Source organism: Manacus candei, unplaced genomic scaffold, assembly GCF_025592945.1.
Source record: "Manacus candei isolate 608988 ecotype Guabito, Panama unplaced genomic scaffold, ASM2559294v1 h1tg000059l, whole genome shotgun sequence".
Taxonomy (NCBI): Eukaryota; Metazoa; Chordata; class Aves; order Passeriformes; family Pipridae; genus Manacus; species Manacus candei.
The window spans coordinates 1,796,262-1,818,227 of NW_026138107.1; the positions used below are offsets into that span (position 1 = coordinate 1,796,262).

General features: G+C 44.1%; 1 protein-coding gene across 1 annotated transcript in view; it reads left to right on the forward strand.

Annotated features, from left to right (window-relative positions):
• Positions 1 to 930: 930 nt before the first annotated feature.
• Positions 931 to 21,966, forward strand: part of LOXHD1 (lipoxygenase homology PLAT domains 1) — a 136,486-nt gene continuing 115,450 nt past the window's right edge. The window contains exons 1-4 of the mRNA XM_051803768.1: positions 931 to 940; positions 1,235 to 1,349; positions 11,182 to 11,262; positions 12,082 to 12,266. Of these exons, the coding sequence (XP_051659728.1) occupies positions 931 to 940; positions 1,235 to 1,349; positions 11,182 to 11,262; positions 12,082 to 12,266 (391 nt within the window). The remainder of the gene's footprint in view (positions 941 to 1,234; positions 1,350 to 11,181; positions 11,263 to 12,081; positions 12,267 to 21,966) is intronic.

A 21,966-nucleotide genomic window follows, 5' to 3' on the forward strand; every position in this document is an offset into this window, starting at 1 on the left:
AGAAATCACATACTTAGCAGTCAGGCTGTGCAGGATGAAATGAAGAAAGTTAAGCCTGTCCTCCATTTTATAGGTCTGAGGCTGAAATATTGTTATTAGCTAATGTCCCTCATGTTGTCTGAAGCCAAAAAGGGCCATGAGGATGCTGTTTTGGCCACAGGCAAAGTGTTACAGTTTCTTCCAGTTTCTTCTGTATTGAGCCAACCAAGACATGTCCTTCACAAAGGTAACCTGTTTTCAAGCCTCAAGTCTTGTTCTAACTTCACTCATCATCCTGTCTAAGAGATATGTGTCTGACTGTAATTTGAATCTGTCTAATGCTACCTTCTGGCCATTGGATCTTGTCATGCCACTTGAGTAAAAGGCTCTTTTTGAGTAGTTTGTCTCTCAAGGAGATATATTTTTGTGTAAATAAAGTTGTCACTCAATCTAGTACTTGGAAAGATAAATAGATAGAGCTTTCGGACTTTAATTTAAGTGTTTTCCTACCTATTGTCAGGGGAGGTTTAGGCTGGATATCAGGAAAAGGTTCTTCCCCCAGAGGGTGGTCAGGCACTGAACAGGCAATGGTCACAGCACCAAGGCTGACAGAGCCCAAGAAGCCTTTGGACAATGCTCTCAGGAAGTGGGTGGGGTTTTGGGGTTGCCCTGTTTGCCCTGAACAGGAGGAGGAGTTGGACTCAACAGTCCTTGTGGGTCCCTTCCAACTGAGAACATTCTATGATTCTTCTCATGATTTACCATTTTGCCTTTGGTAAAGTCTCCAGAACAACTGAAATGAAAAATTTCTGGCTTTAGTGATGTCTCAGCTTTGATACAAATATCTTATCCGAGCAAACAGCAAAGTGTGCATTGCATTGACATGTGCATTAATGAAAAGTGGCTCAACAGCTTTAACACTTCACATAAATTCACCTGTAACATGTGCACATGCATTATGGTAGGGGAGGCAACGTTTTCACAGAGAAGTGTTTTATTTGCAGCAAAAATCTGTCCTTACCCAATCCCTCTCTGCCCATATAAAGCATCTCCATCAGTTTTGGTTTGATGTGCTGATTTTCAGCAGTCGGGTTGACCATGCCCTGCCCAAGAAATGGGTTTGTTTGGGTAGTGGGTGCACAGGCCCATCTCGGGGGTCTGTCTTCCAGATCAGGTTTGGGGATGACTTGTACCTATAACGTATAGGGTGAGGGCATTCTCCTCTTGTCTTGACCTTTCTTTTCTACTTCCACAGTTTATGAGGTGGTGACAGTGACAGGAGATGTCCGGGGAGCAGGAACAGACGCCAATGTCTTTGTTACTCTCTTTGGAGAACACGGGATTACTCCCAAGACCCACCTTACAAGCAAGTGAGTATCTGGAAAGAAATCTGTATCTTTGAGGCCTGTTCTTCAGGGACTATTACTGCATTTTGATGTAGCATAATATGATGCTGATGGATGCAGAGGGAATAAATCTAAAAGGTATTTTGAGATCACCAGGGAAATCTGAATTTTTGCCATTGCATGTTTCTTACCCAACCTCTTGCAAACCTGCATTCCCTTCTGTAGGTGGAAATCTATATTATATAACACTCACACTTGCAAGGTGTGGGGATATTTGCTTCTCATAAAGCTTATTTTAGGACCTCCCAGTTTAGGAGCTGAGAATATTCATTGCTTGTTGGAGTGGGCATGATGGGCTACATTCCCATGCCTAAATCCCACTGAGGTCTCCATGCTAGTCAGGTACAGACACAAATGTCCTTGAATGATTCTGAAGAGTAACTCAGTGAGTTTGAAGTAATGTTGATAGGTAACCACCCACACCCAGGCATAGGAAATCTGAGGCAAGCAGAAATGGAAGAATTTAAACTGACTCCTAATTTAGACTGCTTCCATCCTATCTGCTGTATGCCTTGCTGCCCACTGTTGTGGTTGAACATCACTGTGGTGGCCCTGTTCTATTTTCCTCCAGCTGATGCCAATGGCATCCTGTGGATGCAACTTCCTGCTTCGTAACACCATGCTGAACTTAGTGGAAGCAATATTTTATAATTTAAGAACCTATTAAGAGACTTTTGACTCTCTAAATAGCTTTTTTTTTTTATTATTTTTAATTTAAGAAGTGAGCATCAGGGCCAGCAGGTGCTCATTTCCCATAAAAGCAAGATGACTTTCAATAAAGTCCCAGCTCTGCATGTACTAATTTCTCCTTAGCCAGGCAATTGCACTAAGATAAAGCAGAAATCCCTTCTCCACAGGGTGTAAGAGAGGCTGTGTGTATCAGTTTTTTCAGTGTTCTTACTGTTTTGGTTTTCTTGAAAATATGTTTCAAAGTTATTGATCCTGTGCTAATGTCACACGGTAACCTCACATTTTCTCCATTTCTACAGCACCGACAAGAGGTACCTGCAGCTATTTTAAATTTTACCCTCAAAAGAGCTTCTCTTCCCAGTGAAACAACTCAAACATGAGAGTCTGTAAAGAAAATGATATGGGAATGGTAAAGAAAATACATGAAATTTCAGCCCTGTTTGCCATATTTTAAATTCAGAAATCAGAGCTAGGCAAAGGAGTTTTATTATCCAGAATCCCTAGAAACATCAGGGAGAGCTTCCTGATTGTGTATTATATATGTGTACAAAATGCTTTGTCTCTATTCTGTGGTTTTCATCCAAACCTCCCAACGAACTTACAAAATGAAGTTCTGTTTTCCTTGGCTTAACAGAGAAGGAAACCGAGGGAAGGAGGTAAAGGATGATGTGGAACCATAGCAGGTCAGTGACAGAGCTGGGAGCAGCAGCAGCTCTGCTGAGGAAAGAGCTTCTAGAACCCAAACCTGCCCCGTAGTGTTTGGCAAAGCCATCAAAGCAAGAGCTGCTTTCCAGGGAGTTTTCTTGTGGTCAGCATTTACATAAATAGCCATTTCACTGGGAAAGTGGTCATCTGCTTGTGGCTATGGAAAGAATCCAAATATTAACTTAAAAAAATATATATACATATATGTATACTGTATGCCCTTTAGAGAAGAAGTCAAGAGACCTCCATAACAGATTTCTCAATCAGCTGTGGCCTTAAACAAGCTACTGGTTGTACAGGCACTTTGGTTAATGCCTGCTCTTTCCTCCTGCTCTCACCGCTTTCACTTTGTGAAACAAAAAAAAGAAAGGACACGCAGGGATTATTTGAGGTTGCAGCAGCAGCGCTCTGAGCTTGTTCAGAGCTGGGTTAGCATTTTGGTCTTGGTCCCTGTTGCTGCAGAAAGCAGATGGCTGAGGTGTTGGTAAGCAAGGATGAAAGGCACGGGAAGGCAACCTTCTGCAGTTCAGGGCTCTCAAAAGTGGTCCCATAGGAGGTGACCGCTAGAACTGCAGCTACAGCTTTCCACAGGGGGTTTCCCAAACATCAGCAAAATTTCTGTGTCTCTAAGCAAAGTCTGGCACATTGCAGCGCTTGAGGAACAGCAAGAAAAAAGGTAGTCCGGAAGTAGAAGTGTCTGCAGACAAGCTTATTTGACAGTCTTGTCTCATAAATATGATGCAAACCATAAAGTAGTCAGTTTGCCCCCCCAAAACTTGTTGTGGAGATTTGTTAATATGGCAAAAGGATGGAATCTCATGCATCTTTCAACTAAATGTTTACACGAGTTCACCTATGACTGCAAATGCATGACATTTTATGGGAGCTTACATTTCCTCATGTATGACAGACAGCTAAAATATCATGCATTGCCTAAAGATGGTACTACCATTTCAGCTTCTGGTTAGAATAGGTTTTTCTCATTTCTTTCGTGACTGTGTGCTGGTAGTGAAATACATGACATTTCAGGTCTTTGTGTCGTGCGTGGTAAAGGGAAGACATGAATTATTATGTGTTTCTAACATTGGCCAGCAATAAGGTAACTGTGAAAGGCACAAATCTTTGTCCTGACTTGTCAGGAGGAACATCAGTTCTGGAAGTGGCAGCACTCAAAACATGCTCACCTAAAAGGGGCCTACAAGAAAGGGCATGGAGTGAGAGGACAAGGGGGATTGGCTTTAAATTACAGAGGGCAGGGTTGAATTAGGTATTAGGTAGAAATTCTTGACTATCAAGATGGTGAGGCCCTGGCAAAGGTTGCCCAGAGAAGCTGTGGCTGCCCCATCCCTGGAAGGGTTCAACGCCAGCTTGGATGGGTCTCAGAGGAACCCGGTCTAGTGAAAGGTGTCCCTGCCCATGGCAGAGGGTGAAACAAGATGAGCTTTAAGATCCCTTCCAACCCAAACCATTCTATGATTCTGTGATTTATTTAGGCAAGGAAGTTTAGTCAGGTAGTTTTTAGGGCCTGGGAGGGACTAGAATGACTCCACTTTTGGAGTCACCGTCTGTCATTTTGGGGGGATGGTAACACTGCTGCTGGAGGTGGTGGATGGGTGCTGGCAAAGTGCCTCTTGGGCCCAGCAGCTCTTGGAGAAATCCCTTTTCAAACCCAGCTCACACAATTCTCCAGTTCCCCACCTGCCACCCTGCACCAGCCACAGCTCAGCCAGAAGCTAAAAGCACTGCCACAAATGAGTTTCTTTCCACTGGCTCCGTCACGGCTGAACACCAAGGCATTGCTCGGTGGCATTTTGGCAGCTTCCAAGACCTTTTCTACAGGCATGGACTGATTCTCTGGGGTCCAACACTGAACAAGGAGTGCTGATCCTCCACAATATTTTATCTCCCCATGCTCATGTGTTTTCCAACAGGTTAAGGCTAAGGAACAAACGCAAGAGTCATCTGGGAGTGCCACCACCAGCTCATTCACAGCATTTAGTCCAAATTTATATATTTCTTGCTAGTGCAAATGAAACCACTTTTCAGTGGCAGGCTTACCTGGTCCAGCTTTTGACAACTGCAATTAATATTCATGGTGAGATTTTTCCTTTGAGGGGAAAAAAAAAAGGGGAAAAAGAGAAGATTTAGCAGCTCTGGCAATCTGGAAGGAAGATGAGATAATTGGTGACAGCTGGCTTCTTACTGAATTTGAGGACTATACAATGGAATTTTTTTTTTTTTTAATTTTTGATGCTGAATACTTTTAATTGGCAGTCTCTTCTACCTGGTCTTGGCTGGCTATACAGAGCTTTTCCTGTTCCTAATGCCAGCAAATACATGTGAATTGCAGAGTAAGTATGTGATGGTCTTTAGAGGATGGTAGTCTTTGTAGCTCTGATACAGTTAAGCCAACCCCAGCTGTAGAAGATCTGATTTTGTTGTTTAATGGCTCTGGGATAAGTAAATAAATAGAGGAAAGCAGGCTTATTTACTCTGAGTAGTTAATATAATAAGTTAGGAAGGGTTAGATAGTTGGTACAGAAGTTCAGGCTAGGAAGCAAATGAACCCCAAGTGCTGGGTGGGGGAAGGATTCTCACATTCCTGCCAAAGTGCTTCTTCAGAGATGAGCTGCAATGCTTTTCCTCTAATGCCACGGGATGTTTCCCATCTTAAAGCTGTTTATGTATCTAACTGTGCTCTGATTTACACCCATACAAACCTGCAGCACTTACAGTGCGCTCTGAAGACTTAATGATCTGGGACGGTGCGTTAAGTGACGGCACATTCCCTTCTGAAAAAGAGATTAGGTGGGATTTTTTCCCCCCCCCCCTCCCTCTGTTGCTCAGGGTTATTACCTAGCCTGTGTCTAGCATTTCAGGAACAAAATACCTGAGACAGCACTTAGATAGCAGCGTTGAACAATCCAAATACAGAAGCCTGTAGAATTGGCCTCTGTATAAATCCATTGGCACCTACGCAAGTAGCAGCTGGTGGTACAACTACAAGGAAGGTCAAGCCTTTGAGAGAAAAACAGCAAATTGCTTAAAATAGCCAGACTTTTTAGGGAATTCAGCTGCTAGACCTAGGTCCCTGCTGATCAAGTGTCAGCAGCGTTTTTCAGACTGTAAAACATGCCCAGTTTTCCCCCACAGGATGAGTATAAGGTGTCTTCCTTGAAAAAAACGCAACCATCCTGTCTTGCTCAAAATCCTGCCCCTATCCCAACTCACTAATGTAAGTTTTAAAAGTGCATGAGCTCATTCTTGTGAAAAATTTAAAAATATTTCTCCTTGGGAATGGGATGAAAATTTTCAGCAAATTCGCCCCCAAGTTTGGCAAAGTGAATGCAACTCAAAATGTAATTTAATATCGGGAAATGATGAGGAAACTTTGCAGTCTTGTCACTGGCAGTGTTTGCTCTGTACACAGCTTCTCCAGAAAACAACCACCAAACTGCAGACAACGAAGACGTCCCTGCCCATGGCAGCGAGGGTTGGAACAAGATGATCTTTAAGGCCTCCTCTAACCCAGGCCATCCTGGAATTCTGTGATAAAGCATAGCCAAGATTATCTAGATTAAACACCACTGTTTTATTTTGTTTATGCATATCACACCACCAAAGATGAAAAACCGGTATTAAGATGCTGCTGCTCCTCGCAGTACAAAGTGAAGGAGCACTTACCCTGTCATTAAGGCTGTCTAAATCTGTACCTGTAATGCTTATGGATAAGACAGGGGCTGTTTCAGTGCACCTGTAAAGTTTCAGGGGAAGTTCAGACAAAGGCTTCCATGGATTTGGGCTGTTGTCTGATTCCTGGGTGTCACCATGCTGCTACACCCCAGAGCAGTTCATCTCATCCAATCAAATCCTTTAAAAGTAGGACCATTTTTTCACTGATTTTTCTGCTTAAGCAGGATTTCTTCTGCTGGTCAGTAATGTCCTTGGTACAGAGAATCCACAGTGGCTGTGCTTTTCTGCTGGTTTCTTTTCCATCTGGAGTGTTTTTGGACGTGTGCTGCCTCGTGGTATTTCCAACCACCCGCTGACTGATGTTGTCAGCTCATGACAGCAGTCTTGGCTAAATATTTGCAGACCAAACTCCCTGGAGTATTTGTTGCTCCAAGAAGGAGGTTAATGATGCTGCTATTGGAGCTCTGTGTTAAGAGTAAATATGGTTTGAACGTATGGGGTTTTTTGCAGTTAGGCTGTTTGTAAATTTGCACAGGCCAGTGTCCTCTCTCCAGGAGTGATCGATAGTGGATGTGTAGGGAGGAACAGGGGGATGAGGCCAACACATTGTCAGCGTTTTTCAGATAGCTTTTGCATCTTCTGGCAAGCTGCCATCTTATCCAGAGCCTGATAACACAGATTCACCCAGCCTATAATGTACATTGGACAACCTGAGGATGAGCAAAGCTGTCTGTACTTCCAAGCCAGCAAAACAGCAGGGACTGCCTAGTGTTCATCCCTGCCACCTTTTCAGACGGTGCTGCCTGAGGGACAGAAGTGGAAATGCTGTATGAAAACAGGATGTGGAGAGAGCCCATTACAGCAATTGTAAATATATGGGGAGGGACAAGGGTTCATTCTGTGTTTTTGGGAAGAAATTTCATTTCCTTCCTGTCCTTCTCAATTCAGCTCTAACTCACCTCGAATCCTATGTTCAATTTTGGGCTCCTCATAACAAGAAAGGGAGGGTGTGGAGTAAGTCCAGAGAAAAGCAGTGTTGCTGGGGAAGGGTCTGGAGCAGCAGAAGTGTCTGAGGGAGCTGGGGGGGCTCATCCTGGAGAAAAGGAGGCTCAGGGGGGGACCTTCTGGCTCTCTCCAACTCCTTGACAGGAGGGTGGAGCCAGGTGGGGGTCAGGCTCTACTCCCAGAGAACAAGGGACAGGATGAAAGGAAATGGTCTTAAGCTGCACCAGGAGAGGTTTAGGTTAGATGTTGGGAATAATTTCTTCATGGAAAGGGTTGTCCAGACCTGGCACAGACTGCCCAGGGCAATGGTGGAGTCCCCATCCCTGGAGGGATTTAAAAGCCCTGTGGATGTGGCACATGGGGACATGGGTTAGTGATGGGCTTGCCAGTGCTGGGGGAATAGCTGGACTTGATGATCTTAGAGGACTTTTTCCAACCCAAATGACATAATATCTCATTCTATGATACGTTAAAACTACGCTGCTCCCCCTGTAGTCCATGAGAAACTCACCTCCCGTGAGCTTTGGCTGAGGTGAACCCAATGGCATTTATTTTTTTCTAGAGAGTGGCAGGCTGCAGGATGGTTTTTGCTGTGCGACCTTCGAAATCATCCCCGATACCCAACTCCTCCTAATGCTGCTAAACATCAGTGGCAGGAGCAGGCAGACCTGTGGGCAGCGTTTCAGGGAGATGCAACCAAGAACTGACTCTTTCTAACGGTTTAATGGAGCATCTTTAAAATTTTGTTAGAACTGACATCCACAATAACACTTTGTGCTTCTGTGCAGCCCTTCATCCACAGTGCTTTTTCAGGCAGTTCTCTGTGTAAAAAGCATTTTCAGGTAAAACACCTAATGGAAAGGCAACTTAAATTATTGTTAAGCAGGGATTCAAAGCTAAATTGGTTTAGGTTACTCCATCACTGCTGAAGGTTGTTATTTTTATGCCTCTGCTGTGATCAGTACCCAGGTATTCCCCCTGTTCCAAAGAGCTCAGCAGTAGAAAGGGTGCTCTTAGCTGATCAGAATTGAAGACTATTTTCTACAAACACTCAAAATTTCCATTTCAAAGGTGACTTTCATTTAGGTGGTGGGATCTGCTCTTGTTAATTCAGCTTTATTTAAAAAAAAAGTGAATTACTAGTACAAATGTTTATTTTATGTACTTTTGCATATAAAACTGCATCATTGAGAATTTCTTGCCGTCAACACACCAAGTAGTAGCAAAACTCTCATAGCACTGGGTCTGTTGCCTGTGCCCATGGCCTGCAGAAGAGAGGGATGCAGTGATTTATAAATACTACACTTGAATATGCACCAGTTCTTGCGGTGATTTTGAGCAGCGTGACTTACCCAACCAGGGGACAAAGTGTTCTGAATCATTGTACATTTGCAGCTCTATGAGCAGTGCAGCCTTCAGGCAATTATTCAGCTGAAAGAACCTGAAAACAACTTCAGATACAAAAAAAAAAAAAAAAAAGAGAATTTCATATACTACTCTTCTATGAAGTTCCTTGGATGTTTCTTACAAAGCAATTGGAAAAAACGCTACAACAGACTATGAAGGAAATAGAGCTGTGAAGGCCAATCAAATATGTGAAATAACAAATCCAAGCAAAACATATTTCACTTGTTGCCTTGGCCTGGTATTTCAGATTAATGATAGTGCTCACATGAAATTCAGCAGATCCTTAGACTAACTAAGCTTATGGTCTAGGGTCCCTGGGTTTGAATCCAGTCAAGCCTGAATGTTGGAAATTTAGTGCTGCAATTTCCAAGTCAGGTTTTTTCCTGCTTTATTTGTCACTGGGCTGTTCAAGGCAGTGTGCTGCACTGTTTTGTGTAATGAGCTCCTTACAGTAATCAGGCTGTGAACGTCTTATCCCAGCCCCAGCCTGGACCAGACTCTGACATGGCCCAGCTGTAATTGCCCTTTTTCTCTCACTCTTACTTTTTTTTAGGCTAAATTTCAGTATAGCCACTCACTGTGAGATATTCCCTCACTCACTCTCTCCCCATGTAATTGGCAATACTAAAACACGCTAGAAGGAAGGATTGGATTTTTTTTTTTTCTGTACTGTTGATGTTGCAGGTCCATCTCAAGGGAAGAGACTTGTCAAATTCTTCCTACCTTTCGACAGCAAGACTTCCCAGGGGTTTGAGTCCTGGACTATGTCACATTTTCCAATGCTTCTCCAAGCTATTTCAGGGTGCACAAAGCATCTGCTCAGTGAGCACTTTTCAGATGCACTCCAAAAGGAGGTTTCCTCCCCACCATCCGTCCCAGCAACCAAAGGAGCCCAGCACAGCGGTGGGACTGTCACAAACCAGCAGCCACTGCTGCACTGAAAGCTTGGGGCTGATTATTCTCACTTAATACTCCTGTGCCATCTCAGTGGCAGCCTGCAGCACTGCATCGATCTCGGGAGCCAATGCGGGGAGAAGCTGCTGTCATTATGATGCTCATTCAAGCCTGACAGACTAATTGCCTCGCACTCACTGGCTGTTTTCTCTCCGACAGCCAGGCTGGGGGAGGCTGAGCCGGGTTTAATTGTCTCTCGCAAGGTTAACCATTTTAGCCTTTCCATACTTGGGCGATGCTCCTGGCATGGTGTTTGAAACAGCAGAATGGAACAGGAGGAGGAGGAGGAGGAGGAGGAAGGCTGGGCATGGGGGTGTGGGGAACACAAAATAACCTGTAAACAAGGCACACGTGATGTGGAGCAAAACCGAACCTCCTTGGTGGGAGTATTAATATTCATTAACTTTCTGAGCACAAGCCTCTTGTCACTGCGGCTTTTTGCTGCTGAAGTGCTGTGGCTTTTTGTTCATTTTAATGTGACTTCTGGATTTTGCTGTGTTTAATCATCCGTAGCCGTGCTTAGCAGCCCAGGGAGGGCAGGTGGGAGAGGCTGCGTCTTCAGAGCAAGGTTGGGCTTTGCTTTGATGTTATTCATAGTGTTTTTGTGGAAAGAACGAGCTTAGAAAAGGATGGAGGTGCTTTGCCAAGGATCACGCCGCAGGCTAGAGGCAGAAATGGGAATTAAATTCTACATCCCCTGACCTGGGCCAATGGACTTCATATTGCTTTTCCACTTGTGCCTGTGAAATACAAACAGCATGCTTAACACTTCACCAAAAAAGTCCAACTACTCCCAGTCCTACCATCATTTTACTTCGGGTGAGATGCAAATCATAGGAGAAAGCGCTGAAGTAAGTTTTAGAACTTGTTAAAAAACTGATGGGAGATGGACCCGTAAAGTTGGATGTGGTTGGATGCTTTTCTCTCTGGCTGAGCTCTGGGCATATCTGTGGCTCCACAGGGAATTTGCTGGGCTGTGGACCCCCTTTGCTCCAACTCCAGGAGCGGGTCTGCTTGATGTCTGAAGGCGAGGATGGCAGGAGAGGACGTGCCTGGGAGTGGGAAACTTGAGGTGAAAAGCATATTGCACTTCCCCCAAAGCTTCCATCTCAGCTTCTATAAGAGCTCTTAGCGGTTGAGAAGGGAAAAAATCTGTTACGTGTCAGGACTCAAAGCATCCAAAACTTCTCACAAGAGAGAGGGTATTGAAAAGCAGGCCTTTCCAGTACTAGGAATGACACTTCTTCATCCTTAAGCACTAGTGCTCTGTCAGGCCACCACGCGTGCTTGCTGACAAGGTTGCTGGTTTTTCACCACGGCTTTTGATGCATGTGCATTACAGGAGCAGCACGGCCTTTGAGAGGAGCAAAACAGACGTGTTCCGAGTGAAAACCAATAACGTGGGACAAATAAAGAAAATAAGGTACCTGCGCAACAGTTGCTACCACAGCACCTTCTCTGCGAGGTGCTAATCGGATGACAGGCTGTAGAGGTTTTAGCACTGCCATGTTTTATTCATCATTCGTTAACGTGCTCCCATCAAGGTGAAGTTAAGGGGTGGTAAAAGCTTGTTTACTGCCTAAGATTTGAACTGAAGCGTGAAATCACCTACGGTATTGCTTATAACTATCCATGCTCCCCACCAAGAATTGTATTTCTGTCATGTGCAATCATGGGGAAAAACGTTTAGGACTGTTTTTATGTCCCAGTGGAGGTAAATGGGGTTTGCTATCCACTTTTGCTGAATTAGTGTCATGTAAATGATGATTATAATGTTTAACCACCATGTGACCAACCGCTATAAAATTAAAAATTAATAAGTAGTACAAAGAAAGCTGTGAAGAGGTGGTTTAAACAAAATAAGAGGGAGAAGAGAGCAGAAGGGATACAGGGTGGGAAGGGAGTCCCTTATGTTTCAGATATGAAGTGCAAGGTGAATGAATGTATGTGCTGAACGAACGCGGAGAGCTGTGTATGTTTGCGTGCATCCCCTTGCAGGTAACAGCCCACAGATTCACCTATGATATCCATCCACAAATATACTGTTACCTTTAAAATACCCTGCAAAAAATATCCTGTATTTCCTGTAAGTCTTTTGAAACACTTTGGGTAGACGGCTACTAACAGGCGTTCTGTGTATAGTTGCTCTAAGCCCTGCCTAATACACAACATTCCACAAAATCTACGGTGCTAGTGTCCAGTCTTAATCAAAACACCAAAACCAGGGTTGTTCTTCCTCTAGGATTGAGCATGACAACACTGGACTGAACGCGGGCTGGTTCCTCGACCGCGTGATCGTGACCGACATGAACAGACCCCACCTCCGCTTCTACTTCCCCTGCAACAACTGGCTGAGCAAGGAGGATGGGGATGGACTGTATGTCAGAGACCTCGTCGGCAGCCTCAACCCCATGGATGTGCCCAAAAGTAAGGGTTTTTTTAAAAAAAAAAAAAAAAAGAAAGAAAAGCTTGGCTTTCCTGTGCTTTGTAAGAAAGGGCGGGGTTGCTTTGAGATGATTTCGTTATATGAAAAGTAATTGCATAGTCTAAGCTGATTTGAGTTTTCTTTATAGCCAGTGGAGAGAGATATAGGAAGATGCAAAATACCTCCAGAGGGTAATTTCTTCTTCCAGTGTTAGATCTGACAGCTTAGGGTGGGATAAATCACTGTTTGGAGAAGCTCCACTTGTTGGTTGAATACTGAAGGATCCATGACGACAACATTAAGTTAGATTAAATGGTCACATGTAGACGAGAGGCATCCTACACACTGGTATCCTCGAGTGCTATCCAAAGAGGCAGCATGGTTGCAGTCCCCTGTATAAAACTGAGTGTTTCCAGGCTCTGGTGATGTCGTGCAGGAAATTTCCGCAAAGAAACAAACAAACCCTCTTGCTGTAACTCTGCGCTGGTTTGCTGTATGTGTATGATATCGATATTGAGCTGGTGCCTGTTTTTCATAGTGGTTTTAAGCTAATGATGTTGAAACAAAGCCAGGACAGCTTGCAAACTCAAATTGGTATCAGCGTGTAGGCCATGTGGTGATGTATACTGCCTGTAACGTGAGTGGGAAGGCGATCAAGATGTGAAAGTGGAGCCAGCAAACCAGTCTCAGGTGCGATGTCAGCGGTTTATCCGCAAGTGCTAAAGAGGAAAATGAGTGGTGTTTTCCTGATGGCCTCATCAGTGCACTGCTCCTTTTCCGGGAGCTTGGTTTTGGGCACGGAACTGAAGTACATCCGCCACCAGCTGCAGGTCTGTGGGAAAAGAGAGGTGTATAGTTTGGTGCTAAAAAGGAGAAACTTGTGCTTTTTCTAGCATCTCATCCTGCTGAGTACAGGTAGTAGATTTCTTGCAATAATGTGCTGACACAACCACTTAGGAGCAACCCTTTGGTGAAACCAGTTTGTTGCCAAGCTTAATACAGTGCTGTGAGCATTGACAGATGCTCTAGAAGGGCAAAGAATTGTTATTTTTATTGAGGTCCTGTTTGAAGTTAACACTGCAACAATAAACCAAATTGACCCTGAATTGTTAAGTAATCTTGCCCTACTGAGATACAACCTTCTAAAACAGTTTTGGCATGTTGGATATGTAGGTATTAAAAGACACTGTGTGTGAACTAGTGTGCACAGATAATATTCATTGACAGGAAATGTAGGTGGGAGCATTTTAGAAATGCAGACATCCCCAGGGTGGCTGCCACAGGGGAATGAGATAACGTCTGGAGATATTATCTGCCAAAAACCCACCCAGTTACTGCTGGGGCTGTGTGTACTGAAGTATTTTGCCACTTTTTTCATCCAATTGGTTTGTGAAATGGAGAATTTAGGGACAGTCTTAATGTTAAGAATTAAGAGGCAGGGAGGGTCTGGAGAAAGTAGTGAATGAGTCAAAGCAATACACAATTAAGGAGAGGTTCCCTTGAGGAGGAAGTCAACCATTCAATCTTAATAGATCTTTAAATGACACAACTGCCTTATCTGAATTTATTATTGCCCCTGCCTGGGAGAGATGATTCAAGGGAACGCATGTGATTTCCTCCATCCTGTTCAACACCTGTCTCACAGCAGGAAAGGACTCGTGGGCTAAACCCTCAGCTGGTACAAAAGAGCGCAGCTCCACTGAAATTTCTGGAACAATTTTGCATTTCACCAGCCAGGCAGCAAGTCCCGAGTGCTCGCTCTTCTGGAGGAGTGGTTTTGGGTTACAGATGAACCGCTCACTCTGCGCTTCGTACAGGACAAATACAAATAAGATTGTCTCCCAAGGGTGAAAGAAAAGCTTTCACCAGCCATTTGTCAGAAGGGCATCTGTTCTCACCACCTCTGTCAGAGAGAAGAACCCACTTTTGAGTGGCAGTGGGTGCCCCACGGCCGCCCATGTGAATACGGGGAGCGGGGCTGGGGCCAGAGCCACGGGTGAAGGGTTGGAAGCCTTCCAGGTGGCAGGTCTGAATCTGTAAGAGGAGAGGGTTAGCTCTGCTATCTCAGGTTGCAGTTCCCCTTGAACCATAATTAATGAAAGATAAACATTCCCAGAGTGCTGTGGTGAACTGTCAGCTGCAAATGTAAATGTATCTGAATTAATTTGCCTCCCTCTGGATCAGTAAAGGTCTGAAATGAGATTGTGATATGATTTTCTCTGTAAAAGTAATTTGCCCTAAATTTGGTTGGGTTTGGGTTTGTTTGGTGTTTGTTTCTTTTTTTTCCCCAATGGATTAAAATAATGGTGTTTACTCTTTACATATTAATATTTTCTAGGCCACTAGATAACTGAATAATTATGTGGCTTTGTGGGTTTATGTGCCTGTAAAGAAAGATTAGTAACTCTCTCCTAAGTCTGTGTTCCCATTATCAGTGTTCTGTGTGCCATACTCTTCTCCTTTCTATGGCTATGTCTCTTCAATCACTGTTTCCCTTTTTTCTTTAGTTTTTCTTTATAAACTACCCAGTCACTGTTGCTGCCAAACTTAGCTTCATGCTTTGCTTTCATGCTCTATTTGCTGTCACAGTCAGGAATGTTTTTGGAGGTAATCAAACAAGTTTCTTCTGTGTTCCCTCTCCTGCAGCACCTTCAGCTTTTGATCTTCTTCTTGAGAACTTTTCCATCTTTCTCATGAGCATTTTCCTTCCTCCTTGAACTGGAGGTCACTGCTGGGACGTGCATCTTCTCTGTGCTGTGTGTGGGATGAATTAGGACATGAGAAAAATGAACTGCTTTTTTTTGGTCATATTTTTCCTTTGTTGAAGAGGCATCTCAAGCATATTTGAAGGGTGCCTGGACCAAAACAGATCATGCTTATGAGGAAACTCAGCCTCTTTCTTGGTGAGGAGCACAGGCCAACCAGAGAATCCCTGCAGGACTGTGATTTTTGAAGAGGTTAATTTAAAGAGAAAAGCAGAGGAGTTATCAAAAAATGCAGAATATAATATGTAGCAAAACCAGCCAACATATAATGGAAAAAACAGACACACACACTCAAAAAACAAAAGTAAAGTACTTTCCATGGTCCAAATAGAGCTACCAAGAATGGCAGCACTACTTAGCAATTGCAGATGCCTGAGTGATTGCATTTACCTATCCGAGAAAAATGTCTCCCATCAGGTTCCCTGTAGAGTGCCACACATTTCTCAAGGAGAACAAGTTACATTTTAAGTGTTCCTGTCTGAATGATCCTCTATTCCCTGTACTCACATCCGTGGCATCATATGCCAATGGCCCTTTGACAGTGGTAGTGTCACAGATTCTTATTTACTCAGCAGCTGCTACTGGCAGCTGGATCAATTTACATTACAGGTATTAATTACAAGGAAGGGCTATTGTTCAGCTCTATGCTGCTTCACTTGAGTTTATGAAACCTTAGGATTGTATGACTGTGGTTCAGCCTTTATGCAAGGGACCGGCTCAAAACTGAAGTCAGGTGCTTGTTTTCCTTTGAGTGTTGTGGGTTTTGGTTCACTCTGAGGGTTTCTGATGTCCTACCAAAGCAGTGGGGGAGGAGAGCATTCATAATAGCTGGCAGCTGCATTAATAAGATCTACTGACCCCAGTGGAGATGTAAAAGTGCACGAGATTCAGGAGCCAGTCCATAGGATCACAGAATTACTTAGACTGGAAAAGCTCTCTAAGATCACCAAGTCCAACCATTCTCACGCAACTTCCAAGGCCACCACTAACCCATGTCCCAAACTGCCACATCCACATGGCTGCCCTGGGCAGCTGTATCAGGACAGGACAACCCTTTCCATGAGGAAATTTTCCCAAAGTCCAGTCTAAACCTCCCCTGACACAGCTTGGTCATGAACCAGATTTGTCATGAATCATTTGTGCCCCTCAGTGGACAGACCCTCATGTCTCCCCATCCCATGGTGACTCTCATTTGTCTGGACTTCGCTGGCTCTGTTTCTGCTGCAAGTGGGACACGAGGCCTGAGCTTTTCTCCATCCCTGTGTGTGATGGGTACAGCTTTTTATCATCCAGCTGGAAAAAAGGGAGTCCTGAGAGTTGGTCTTCAGGTGGATTGAAGAGTTTCTCAAGACATGATGCTAAAATATTTTTGCGATGCTAAGTTGTGTCCTGATTCATAAAAGAAGCTGAGGTTTGGTTGGGTTAGATGGTAAGTTGTTTATCCATGGACCATCTTTTCTCTGGGGTGAGCACAGGCAGTTATTCAGCTGGTTGAGGTTAGTCTGGGCTTTCTGCAGTATGACCTCCAGCTATCCTCAGAACAAGGGAAACACATATTGGCTGTTCTTGATTTCCCTTGAAACCTCTCTCTAATCAAACAATTCTCTGTACATGCCCTTTACTATGAGATCATTCATTTACAGAGGGGATGTTCATGCACTCCTTAAAATCACGTTTAAGAGCACAGAGAGCTGAAAACAAATTCAGTCTTCTGTGCAATTGCAGTTTACACTAACCTGTGAAATTTTGCTCAAGTCTTTGCAACCTGCCTGTCGCAAATAGGACTGATTTCCCTCTGGCTTTTTGGCCATCAGCAGCCTGAAATTATTTAGGATTGGACATGATGGACTATAAAAGTGCATGGGACAGCAGCTCATGTCAAACTCTTTCAAGGCTGCCTATTCCCAGTAGGACAGAACGGCTTATGTGACCTCAAACTGTAGAACTCCTTCCACCTCTACTTTTTTGGGTTAAAGTTTAGTCTTATTTGGTCTGTTAATTATGAATGTGAGGAGCACATGTGGGAGAACAACATGTGGCACACCTTGACCTTGAGGATGGGAGAGCCCAACACAGTTTTGTTATGTTTAATTTTCCCATACTTAATTGTCCTGGGAATTGGTCACCTACTGGTTTTTAGTGTTATTACACAAAAAATCGATCACAAGATTAGATCAGGTGTAGCTGTGGGCTACCATCCTGTAGTCTGGATGGTCCTTTGCAGGCAGACATGAAATTTCTGCCTTGACAAGAATGTGCTTTGAACTGGAAGGTTGCTGGCTGTGCCAGTTCTGACCTGATTAGGAGTTGATATATGATGCATCTGAGAGTTTGCATGGATATGTCCCAAGGGTTATGGCTGTAAGATCACAATGAGCAGCTGGGAACTGGATCCCACTAAAGGCAGATGAGTGGTGAAATGTCCCTTGTGTGCTTGTGCAGGCTGAGGGAAGTCTCGGCTTTAAAAAAAAATTAGAACAATATTTATTATAATTACAAATGACAGAAGTTCAGATGATCAAGTTGCAGGTCAGTCCCAATCCATTAGTCTTTCAAAAGTTTGCTTGAATCACAGTTCTGCCCTCATCTGGGGCAGAGTTAATGAGATCACCCAAGGAGAGTGAGATAGTTTGTGTTCATGGTCGGTCAGAGGGGAAGACCATGGACATAGAGAGCCACAGAACAGCTTCCTTTGAAGGCAGGAATGGCAGTCAGTGCAGGCTTTATGAAGGCAATCTGTGCATTTGAAGAAGCAGCCTGTGCTGGACTTCCCTGTCCGCTGTGCACTTGAAACCACCTGTGCAAGCACACACAGAGTTAACATACTCCAGATATTCTCTGAGGTTTCTAAATCCACTAGGACCTAAAACTCATATATTTGAGCTGGGAATGTGAGCTGTGTTATTTCTTTCCTCTGTAAAGGAGGCTTGTCCTAAGACTTCACAGTTCGTTGTCCAGAGTTTTACTGTCTTATGAGGCATTGACCTGGCTGTGGTTTGAGGAAACACTCAGCCAAGTCCTTCCTGCTGCCATGGGATGTGCATATCCCTGAGGGCTGGGCTGGATCCGAACTGGAGCTGTGGCCAATATTTCTCAATGACATAGTGGTGGTAGAAGCTCTGGTAAGGGGCAGCATTTGAGATCTGAGGCACCAGTCGACGATGCCCTTTGGGCTTTGCAACCTCATTTTATGAAACATGAACAGTCTGGAGAGCTGGTCTTGTGGCTGACCCCCCATCTCTGGAAGGATTTAAAAGGTGTGTAAATGTGGCATGTGGGGATATGGGTTAGTGGTGGCCTTGGCAGTGCTGGGGGAACAGTCTGACTTATTGATCTTAGAGGGCTTTTCCGGCCTAAATGATTTCATGATTCCCAGGGTCGTGTTTCAAAATTAGGTCTCACAGTTTGGAAACTTTCATGATCAGAAAAATGAAAAGAGATTATTTCTGAGGACACAGAAGTGGAAGGAGAGGGAATGAAATATTAATAAGTGTTACCTGCTCATCAAAATTCATCTTTATTTACATTGAGAACTGGAAGTGTATAATCAGCCCAGGAAAATGCAGCTAAATATATTTATGAAATAAATATGAGTTGTTTACTTTCGAGTAATGGTGAATACCCTCTGTGTTAAGGATGAGGCCTTGCTGCATGCTGAAGCATTCAATGAACAAGGTTTGTAGAGGGAGTAATATCTTTTACCACCCCATTGATAACATGAGGGAAAAAAATTGTCAAGCTATCCGGCATACTGAGTACCCAGAAATGTCTTTTATCTTTGGTCAAAAATACTCCAGTTGGTCTCATAAGCACTTTACTCTCCCTGCAAACTTTGCCCGTCTTATACCACTGTGTCCAAAATGAGGCAGCTATGGACATTTTACTTGTAATGTATTTTTTTGCCGGTTGTTTTATCTCTAAAGATGGGCAAAAGGAAAGAGAAATTGAAATACAGAAATAAAAAGAAACACTAGTGACTTGTAAACCACAAGGAAGACAGGATGCACAGAGCTCTGAAATGGGATGGAAATAGAGATTTGTAATTCATATCAAGGACTTCATGTTTCAAGAGAAAGAATTTTGAAGAGGCATGAGACATCTCCGTGTATAGATCTATGTGTACCCAATACAAAACAGATAGTACAGCACGTTTGTGAAGATGTGGGATAATTTTGACTAATTATGTCTATATATGGAAATTAATTCAGCTATCAGTTTTAAAATAGAGTAACTTTTAAAAAGATATGATTTATTCAAAGCAAGACTTAAGTAGAGTGAGAATAATAAGGTTTTTAACAATACTGTAAAATTATTTCACTCCTATTTCTGAGCAAAAGTGTTTAACCCAAGAGGATATTTTCAGTGATTTCTTCAGTTTTGATAATATCAGACCTGAGGAAAGCAGAAAACAGATAATTTCTTTTGTGAAATGTCTGCCTTTTTTTGCTGTTGTTTTTTGGTTGGTTTTGTTTTGTTGTGTTTTTTTTTTTTTTAATGTTTTTTTTTTTAATGGGCTTCCACCCTGGGGCTGAACTAATGCAAAGTAACGATAAATCTTGGAGAATTAGATGAACAATGATTTCTGCACTGCTGTCACAAGGTGGGTTGCCCCTGTGCTAAGCTCTCTGCTTCTGCAGCTAAACCACTATTGTCTCCTGAGCAAGGTCATTTAAAGCTCACTTCAAAAAGTCATCATTGCTTTGAAGTCGCAGTAGGAACATCAGTTTAGCATATCCTACAAGCAAAGCCTCCTGCATGTGGTAGATTGCCTCTCACAGGCTCTGCAGAGGGATGATCCAGGCTGAATCCTAACACATTAACTGTTTTGATGCACACTTTGACTCCACGTCAGAGCCACAGAAAACGGAGCTGAATCCCACGGTCTCTGGCCTGGGTGGGGAGGCTCAGTGTCAGAGTTAATTACGGGAGGGGCACAAGGCAGAGGTTGAGGGTGGTGCAGTACTCAACAGAGCAAACTCTCTTATCACAGAGTCACAGAACACCCTGAGTCTGAAGGCACCTCCAAGGAACATCAAGGCCAACTCCTGGCCCTGCACAGGACAACCCCAAGGGTCCCACCGTGTGCCTGAGAGCGTTGTCCGAACACTTGTGGAATCGTTTCTTTCTCCCGTGTGTTGTGGCCTCCTTGGGTGACAGCAATAGCGCCTCTTAAGAAGACACTTTCACAGAGCTCTTATGAGATTAAAGAAATGCTGAACCAGGGCCATGCTATCCTTGGTGCTGTCTCTAAATATGGGCACCCCAGAGGCATCCAGAGGCTCCTCAGCATTTCTCCCTTGCTAAGAAGGTGTTTTGGCAGAGGTTGTCATGGCCAAATGCCACAGAATTTGGGTTAAAAGGGGCCTTTAAAGACCATCTAGTCCAACCCCCTGCAATGAGCAGGGACATCTTCAACTAGATCAGGTTGCTCAGAGCCCTGTCCAATGCACAACTCTTCCTTATTCAGCATCCCCTGTGCTCCAGGTGTGCTTGTAACCTGCATTTCCAGTTTGAACCCTTGGTTAAAGGAGCTGTTCCCCACCTCTGAAGGCACAGCTCATTAATAAAGGCAGCTGTCAATTACCCTTGAAAGACATTAATTACTTTTGAGCTCTAAACCAACCTTTTGAATTCAGTGCTCTCCAGGATGGGGAAAAAAAAGCCTTCTTTATCTGTGTGCAGATTGCTTTGTGCAAGAGCAGGACATGATTTTGAGACAGATCTGGCTGCTGGTGAGCTCAGCAGGGCTCCACTGCTTTTGCAGGGGTTGTTTTAGGTGCTCAATACTTTTTGCTCTGTGTGGCTATGTCTAGGGTCCCTGCTCCTGTGTCACAGAGAGGTGTAATGATCGGAGCTGGGTGAGCTTTCCCCTCTGCAGTGTTCGCAGAGACTGGATTGCTGGACATGAAAAAGCAGCAGGGCACCTCCACCAGGTCAGCAGAAGCTCGTCTAGGAAGAGGAGGTGTTATCCTGGTAGGATGGGCTCTCTCTCAGGACAGACAAGAACTAAATTCAAATGTTTGCTGTGAACCAAGCATATTGGGAGGCCAGGCCCCAGCTTCGTGCCCTAACCATAGGCTGTCTGACATTTTAAGGCTGCTCTGACCAAGAACTCTGTCACTGAGGAACATGCTGTCACCACTGGTATACAGGAGCTTCCATTTTGACAAGTCAGTCCTTTCCATCAAGAAGAGATTTTGTCAGAAAGTTTCTGGTGGGATGGAATGACTGACTCGATCTGACATCAAGGAACCAAAGCATATGGATGTTAAACCACCTTCCCGAGCTCCTGCAAGAAGACTGTGGCAGACTCAGGTTGAAATTGTACCTCGTCTACAGATTCAAGCCCCTGCTCTCTCCCTCTAGCAACAATTCTTTTCACTTTTCGCACAAACCACGGAAGTATTTCTTCTCCAGCAGCAATTCAGAGACAGTGGCAGTGCCTCTCCCCCACCTCCACGCCTTCCCAAATCTGCCTGCTCAGTGCTGAGCAGCAGAGAGTGGATCTCAAACATTGCCGCCCTTGGAAGCACTGTGAAAACAGAAGGATAATTGCTAAAAGTTGCCCTGTGAGAGGAATCCGTTGCTGCCTATGGCTTGGTTCCCTGCTTTTAACCCTGAATGTTTTGCCACCGAGGGCCATGGCATTTCTCAGATGTTGGATGCTGAGGGGCTGCCCTGCTCCGTGGCAGGTCGTGCACACGGCAGGTAGGCAGGGCTGTCTAGCTGGGAATTCACTGTGCCCTGCAGGAGGTGATAACACTAGGTAATGAAGCACAGCCGACTTTGTTTTCCTGCCCAAATCTCCTGCTTCTGCTGCTACAAACTCGGCAGACTGTGTGTAAACACCCTATCTAATGCTCCAGATAACAGTTGCTACAGGATTTCTTTAGGCAATCGCATCCTATGGTGGTTCAAGTGACCATGATATCATATT